Genomic DNA, 8,287 nt, shown 5'->3' with positions numbered 1-8,287 from the left:
TGCCAACAGGCGAAAATTAGTAAAGAACGTAACGTACGTTCTTTACTAATTTTCGCCTTTATTTCGATTTTATTTATATAGTATTATCTTTGTAGGTTTGTAGGCCCAAGTTATGTAAAGTTTTTTGATATGTTTAACAAAAATATATCCTATTATTCAAATATAAAAACTTGTATTTTTACTATAAATTATTTTCTTTCAAAGTAGAAACTGAGACAAACAGTTTCAGCGATCATTTCCTGTATATTACAGTTTTATGGTGTCCAACCCAAGGTTAATTCAAGCTAATCATTTGATAATTTATTGATATGCTCACTGTACGGTATTGCCAATCTAAATTGTGTCAAGTGTATTAAACAATAAAATATGATTATCGCTATTAGTAAAACGTCGACTTTATCAAATAATTTCGATCAAATCGTTTTAGATTGAAGGAGAATTAAAGCGGATAGACGCGTATTTTCATTTTTATCGTTAAGGAAAGTGTGTTTACAACAACTTTAATTAAATTTGAATTACGTCTATACGTAAATACAAACGTCGAAAAAACAAGAATGAGTGAAAACACAAAGGAAGAAAACGGTGATAAACATGAAGAATTTAAAGAAACTGATCCACTTAAAGACGATGTAGAAGATTCAACACGAGAAAAGCAACGAAGTTTTAGCGAAAACATTGTGCATGCATTCAAAAACATAACAGTCGAGCCATCCATGTTCCTCTTCATAATACCAATGATCTTTTCAATATTAACATCGCAAAATCTAAACCTAGAAAAGGCATGCAGAGTTAATTTAAATTTCACAGATGAAATATGTGACTCGCTCAAACTACAGACAGTTGGTGTACAAAACGAATATGAAAAAGAAGTACAAAAACTGGTCGCAAGAGCAATGTCTTGGAGGACATCAATCACTGCAACAATTCCGTGTGTTTTAGCGCTATTTGTGGGTTCGTGGTCAGATAAAACTGGGTATCGGAAAATATTTTTAATTATACCCATCTTGGGCCAATTGTTCGTGTGTGCTAATGGCATATTTCATACATTTTACTTTAAAGAAATTGGTTTAGAAGCTTTGGTATTCAGTGAAGCTATACTTGATGGATTGTTAGGTTCTTGGTGTGTATCTCTGTTAACTATGTTTTCATTTATCAGTGCTATTACAAATGAAAAGAATAGGACATTTCGTATGGGACTCATAAATTTTAGCTTAACCGTCGGCTTTCCCATTGGCATGGGTCTCAGTGGGTTGTTGTTAAAAAAGCTCGGGTATTACGGATGCTACGTTTTAGCTTTTGGACTACATTTTGTTAACCTGTTATACAATACATTTATATTGAAGGATCCAGAAAGGACTGTTGAACAGAAAAAGGTAAGTCATTATAATATATTATAAAGCAAAAGTCATTATAAAGTCATAGTAATTTGTTTACTCATTTAATCATTATTATTAATCCTTGGTCGTATTTTTGCTTGTTTGCCTCTTTTAACAGTTTACAATACGAATAAAAGATTTATTAGTATCGTAAATTTTCTGTTTGGTTATTAGATAAAAATAAGTCCATATTATATATTTTTGTTTCAGAATGATAATCAAGGCGTGCGCCATTTAGTTCGCATTTTCTTTGATTTGGGTAACTTGAGAGACACAATAAAAGTTGTGTTTAAAAATGGACCAAACCATAGACGTTTCCGTGTTTGCGCATTATTAGTCGTCGTAGCTATATTATTTGGACCCATGCATGGTAAATATATTTGAATAAACGTCTTAATAAGAATATATTTTTATATCTATCCGCTACTAATTAAATTTCCTCGTACGGAAACCAAAACATTGGAAAGGAATCATGTCTTAGAACCAAAAAAGAAAGACATCTGTCAGACACACATCAGTCTTCCATTTAAAAAAAAACTAATACATTCTGATCTGACTATAAATATATATACTTAGTATAATAAGTTGCGTTGTTTTATATTAATACTAAATGATTATAGCACACCCTAACGTTAATTAACTGTTTTGTAAAGTTAAGAAATCGTAAAAATATAATAATGTTGAACCACAAAATCTGATTGTAATATAAAATTTCAGGTGAACTTTCAATAATGTACATATCAACAAGGTACAGATTCAATTGGACTGAGGTAATGTTCAGCATATTCCAAGCATACAACTTTGTCGCCCACACAATAGGTTTGTTAATTATTTAACTTAAATGTATGCTTTGAATTTAGTACATATGTACCAAGCCAAGCCAGCCAAACACGCTAATTCCTAACTACATAGTATTAAAATTTGTACCTTTTTTGTTAAGTTTGTTAGTTAATACAACGTGTACAAGAAGTTAAACGAAGTGTATTTTTAGGTTAAAAATATATGTTATTTGTCTTCTATGAAATGGCTTACAGCACACGCAATCTATATAGAATCTTATAAAGGTACAAGGTTTATACTTAAGCAAAAATATAATTTGTTTACACAATAATTGTAATTATTGAAAACAAAAATAAATTTTTTTTTATGTTTGTTGTGTGTGGCAACTTTAATGCTGGCATCATTTCCTCGCTGTAATCCGATACTTATTCGATGAGCGAAAAAAGAAGGAGCTTTGTCTATGAAGCGCTAAGTTCAATCTTTAAGCAGCGCCTGTATATTATAAAATTTATGTTATTAATAAACAAAATTATGAAAATAATTTGAAATCCTGATTTTCGATTGTTATTTTTCAGGAACGATATTCTCCATCGTTGTATTCAGTAAATATTTGCAGTGGCACGATTCTATATTAGGAATTATTTCAACTCTCAGTAAAATTGCTTCATCATTTGTCTATTGTTTCGCTACGAACGAAAAAATATTCTTTATTGGTAAGTTCATTTCAATGTTTGTATAAACCTTTAAAAATACAACGTATCGTTTTATATACTTTGTTTTCATATACGGATATACGGGTGGCATGCTTAAAGTGATCATTTATTCTTGTACTTGAAAAAACACTTTTTAAAGTTTACTTAGAAAAAGTAAGGAATTACAAAATATACCCATAATGTTTAGTTATACATATTTATATTTATCAGAAGAACAAATTTGTTTTAATATAGATTTAGATTTGAAAAAGACTGAACTCTTGGCACGATATTTTTATATTCTGCTGCCCTAATTTTTACGTGGTTTCTGAAAACCGAACTATTTTACGCCCCACAGTTTATTTCGGGGACACGGGAACTCGTAATTGTAAAAAGTGGCAATCCTGTACAAAACAGGACCTCTGCTCCCGTTATGCATACCCCATATGGGTATGTAAGACCCACACCAGAATCTCTGCTATTTACAGACTGTGAGCAATAAACACTGAAAACCACCTAGTGTAGTTCCTACTAAGTCGCGCCCGAGTGGCTACGGGTGGCAAAGTAAACGTTTAAGATAGAGTCAGGTTTAAAATAAAAACTCCATGTTTTAGAAACATACAGATCCAAGAAGTGTGTGGTGTTTGAACATACATGTGCTTTAGAGGTGCACCCAAAAGTGTCCGTCTTATATAGGATCTCGGGAAAACTTTGGTTGAATCCCGCTGAAATTAAACTAAACATTGCCTGTCCACGTCGTATCTTTAACTAACTTTCGTACTAACTGATGTGAAACTGATCTCTAAGTATCGTGATTAATGGGAACATTTTCTTTTACATGTTTTTTCTTTGTATATATGTTTTAATTTCTTTGTTTTGTTTCATTAGATTTTTTCTAAATTTTGTGTATTTTTTTCTTCTGGAAGTAGAGAACTATTAGGAATAAGAACTATTCCTGGAAGAGATCGCTCGAAAGCCATACGTCAATTCAATTAAAAATCATTTATTCATGTAATGTACACTTATAAAAATAAATAAAATAAAATACGTTTATTTTGGAACATAAGATCATCTAGGTATCACTTATTCCACGTCAATCAATTCGAACCTGTAGGCATCCCTATTCATCGGCAAAGAAGACAGAGGGTGTAGGCCGAGAGAAAAAGCCGGCGTAAAAATCTCTCGGTACTCTTTTAAAAAAGCAAATCATCAAACAATAAGCAAATCATCAAACAATAAAATGAACGTCTAATTTTACATTTACTGCCAGTTTTCAAATCAAGGGCGTAAAACGGAAGTTTCCATCCTTTTCATTTAATTATGTGAATCGTATTATATGTCTGGAACGATATTGTATTTACTATTAAGAATCAATCGAACTGATAATAAAAAAGACAAATTTATGCAGGTACTCTAAATTGTGAATCACATCATCAATTGTCGTAACTAACCCGTTGCTTAGATAAAATACCGTCAGTTTTTAATTGCGATCATCTTTGGTTGGTCACTAAAACATTATTGTTGCTAATGATGAGAATTCTAAATATTCAAATTATGGCATTTATTTAGCTAGTACATACTCGTGTTTATATTACAAACGTAAAACAGTCGACATCACAGAGGGAATGCAAACATGAATATTTTGTTTGACAACAGTATTTTCTCAGAGGATCACTACAATTCAACTATCTTATTTAAACAGAGCAAGTGTAAAGCAAGGAAAATAGATCTCTATTTTATACGACTATTTTAATTATCAACTAGAATGTAATAGAAAAATCTGTGTGTTGTTATAAAATTTTATTAAATCACAACACTTTTGTAAACAAATGTGATAATTTTACTATTTACAAGTATGTGATGGGAACAATTCAACGTAAATTAAGCCATATTTTATTCCTTTTTAAAACTATATGGAACCACCTGGATCTTTGTTACGTTAAATAATGAAATAAAATAAAAACATGCAGACAAGTTTGTTTTTCTTAAACACAGACAATTTAAAACGAACTTAAATCTATTAGCCGAACTCGACAAAAGAAGAGTTTGGAAGCTCTTTCATTCAGTCCTTTCTCGCCTTCTCGCCTCTCGTGTAAACCAGTTACATGCAACCAGTTTTATTTCATATTCAGATCCCATGTCTGTGTTTATTTACATTTCAAATTTTTTGATTACCAACTCATTACGTATATACTTTTACGTCCTCTATCAATTTCGTATCGCTGATGTAAATACTTCTAAGCCTATCTATCACTTTTGCTAACACATTGAATGCTGGATTATAAAAAATGGATACAAAGTAATAGCTGGAAACCAATCTATTTATGGCAAATTTTGATTAAGTAAATATGACTGTTAGAAAATGTCTATGAATGTATATCATATTTATTAAATTAAACATTTTTCGGATACGAGTGATTGGCATAGAGCATATTGGGTACGGAATACTCTGATCTGAGAACTAGGAATGGCAATGTTGTAAAAAAATGAACGAGACGCTCACACGGATCCGAGTGGGCGGCACCGCTGCTATGACCCCGCTCCACTTGGATCCGAGAAAAGAGCATTTAATATGTTAATAAACTTCTCTCCATTTCACTTTAAGATATGGATATTTCCGTTGAAATGCTCATCAAAAATCTGAAATCCTGCTTGGCCGTCTATTCTATAATACTTGTATATTTGTATTAGCAATCAATAATATTATTTTCAGGTCCTTTAGTAGACATTCTGAACGGGACAGCTTTATTAGCATTACGATCAACTGTGTCCAAAACAGTATCAGCCGATGAATTTGGTGAGTATTAAAGTGTGACCATTTTTGTCGCACTTGTAATCTATGATAAAAATTTGGGCTGATTATAAAACTCTTCAAGATATACTCGTCCGCACACCTGCTATATGTTGTTTAAATACTCTAAAACAATTTTAAAAAGTTTGGTCACTGTGGCAGTGTATGATACTTATTCTATAAAAAATAACAATTTCTTTGAAATCAAATCAAAACGTTATAGCACAAAGCATTTATTGGAAAGTGAACAACGAAACAACATTTAAATTTGCTTTATTAATTTATCAATTATTAAAATCGACTGAAATGAGAATATTGATAAACAATATTGCTTTATTTAATTACTTCAGTTTTCAATAAAGACTTATTGAATATCAGAGTTTACTTTGATTAGTCATTTTATTGAACGATATATAAATTAACTTTACCCATAGTTTCATATTAAATTCGGTTGTTGATAGATTTGTATAAGTAAATAGAAAAACCGCAGAATAGACTCGAAGACGGCTAGAACAATTCGAGTATATAAATTTATTCCTTGAACTCTGAGAAAGATTTTTATAGAGAGAAAAAATATAAGATTTAGTTTTTAGTACTACGTTCCGTAATAACTAACAGTGTCTATAAGATAGCAAAGCAAAATGATCCATATTCTGGTATGTAACTACAGAACAGATAGGCTAAGTAAAAAAAATAATATTAAGGCGATAATCAAGCAGGTATATAATGATTTTCGTACTTCTAGACCAGGGTAGAAATTAAAAATAAGGGAAAAAAATAGTAGGATGAAACATATTGGAAAAGGAGGAGAATATTATTAAAATGAAAGGAAGAATAATTTACGGGCGATCTGAGGTCGGGAAGGGGAAGGGTTTTTAAGGGCCAAAATGGTTTATCCCGATTTCCAGCAAACCTAAAAGTCATGTGGAAAAAAGTCGAATGGCAAAGTTGTAGATAATAAAAAGATCTAAAACTTTTATATTTACACATTTTTCACGTAACCTCAAAATTTATGTCAGAAATTAAAAAAAACAAGTTTTTGGTTTTTGATTTTTTCATCCTACTCATTTTTTTTTAAATGATCGACCCTGGTCTATTCGTAACTAATATATTTATGATTCTTTGTGGGTAGGTCTAATTTTCTTGATACTCATTGATATTAAATTAGGCCTGATTAAATTGCTATAATATTTAATTCTATAAAACATTAAACTAAACATATATAGATAAGTGAGAATGTGTGGTAAACAAAGAGCTAATTCAGTACAAAATTTAAAGAAACGTATTATTCATTGTTTTTTATTACAGGCAAAGTAAACTCAATATTTGCGTTAACGGAAAACCTCATGCCTTTAATCTACGTGCCCTTGTATACTAAAGTGTACACAGTGACTATGGAGGTTCTACCAGGCGCTGTCTTTCTTATGGGGTCAGCAATGACCCTGCCCGCGGTTTGTGTGTTCATGTAAGTATTTATAAATCACCGCCTAATGTTCTTGAGTACGGCCTTTGGTTGTTTAATAGTACACATCTCATTATTTACAATGATTCTTCATACGGTGAAGTAATATGTCAAGTGCTTCGACGGCCTGTATTACAGAAGACTGAGTTATTTACAATCTGAGATTATTTTATCAATAGATGTATGTACTATTGGCTAATTTTTAAGATAACACATTATTTCCACATTAAAAATCTGGATACTACTAATTAACAATTAACAGTTTTACTTTGCATATTTGACAGGATTAAAAGGTGTGAACAATTTTAGTCAATATTTCGTTTTTTGAGAAAGGGATTGAAGATAAAGTCATGATATCGTTTGATAGGTTAATTCATGTATTTAATTAAAATGCATGGCGTAAAACAAAAAACTTGGCGGAGAGTTTCTTGCCACTTCTACTTGCACGCTCTACGCCCTTGACTTGCGAACTGGTAGTAAATGTAAATTTAGAATCAATTTAACATCTTTTCTGTTGACTTTCAGAAGTGTCCACCTTAATGAATAAATGACTTTGAATTTGTTCATTTTACAGATGGTTGTTATGGGAGCATAGGAGAAATTTAAGGATATCCAAGAAGAAACCAGTGAGCACTGTGGACGTTAAGTAAAATATATTTACACTTTTACCCACCGAATACTCCTATACCGATACTTAAGAAATCACAATAATTCATCTGAGTTACACAGCCCTATTGTTATGTACATAGACCTCGCATCAGGAGAATATTCTCGATATGGTCGTCATGAAGATTTGGACGAAAAATGAAAATTCACCCGATGGTTACCGTCGTAGAGTAAAGAGGGTATTACTTAACATACCTTTGCCCGTTTACTACCTGTTCTAATTTATGCAAATCCCGATATAGCCTGTATATAGCAGAGTGATGACGTCATATTGGGATTTCAAGTTTTTCCTCTATTATAGAAATAAATATCGATTATTGCGAGTTTTCATTCAATTCAATAATCTTTTACGTAATAATTAGGTTTTTAAGTTTGACAAATCCCTCTTGCTGTCGTGTTGTTTAAATATGATATTATTGTATATTTTAAGTTTATGAATAAATTATTTGTTATTTTTAGTTTTGTTTATCTTAAACCCCACAAAGAATTCTTAAACTCTTCCATAGTCAATTAATACTCC

General features: G+C 31.2%; 1 protein-coding gene across 1 annotated transcript; it reads left to right on the top strand.

The window, feature by feature from the left end:
• Positions 1-379: 379 nt before the first annotated feature.
• LOC111003171 (solute carrier family 46 member 3) lies at positions 380-8,225 on the top strand. The gene is made up of 7 exons (XM_022273551.2): positions 380-1,373; positions 1,587-1,746; positions 2,094-2,195; positions 2,732-2,869; positions 5,562-5,645; positions 6,948-7,104; positions 7,676-8,225. Exons 1-7 carry the CDS (start codon positions 555-557, stop codon positions 7,749-7,751), a joined length of 1,536 nt encoding a protein of 511 aa, XP_022129243.2. The 5' UTR covers positions 380-554; the 3' UTR covers positions 7,752-8,225.
• The last annotated feature ends 62 nt before the right edge of the window (positions 8,226-8,287 follow it).

The sequence above is a fragment of the Pieris rapae genome, chromosome 16, assembly GCF_905147795.1.
Source record: "Pieris rapae chromosome 16, ilPieRapa1.1, whole genome shotgun sequence".
NCBI lineage: Eukaryota > Metazoa > Arthropoda > Insecta > Lepidoptera > Pieridae > Pieris > Pieris rapae.
Note: the sequence above shows the minus strand (reverse complement) of the source record. Positions and strands in the feature narration are given on the sequence as shown.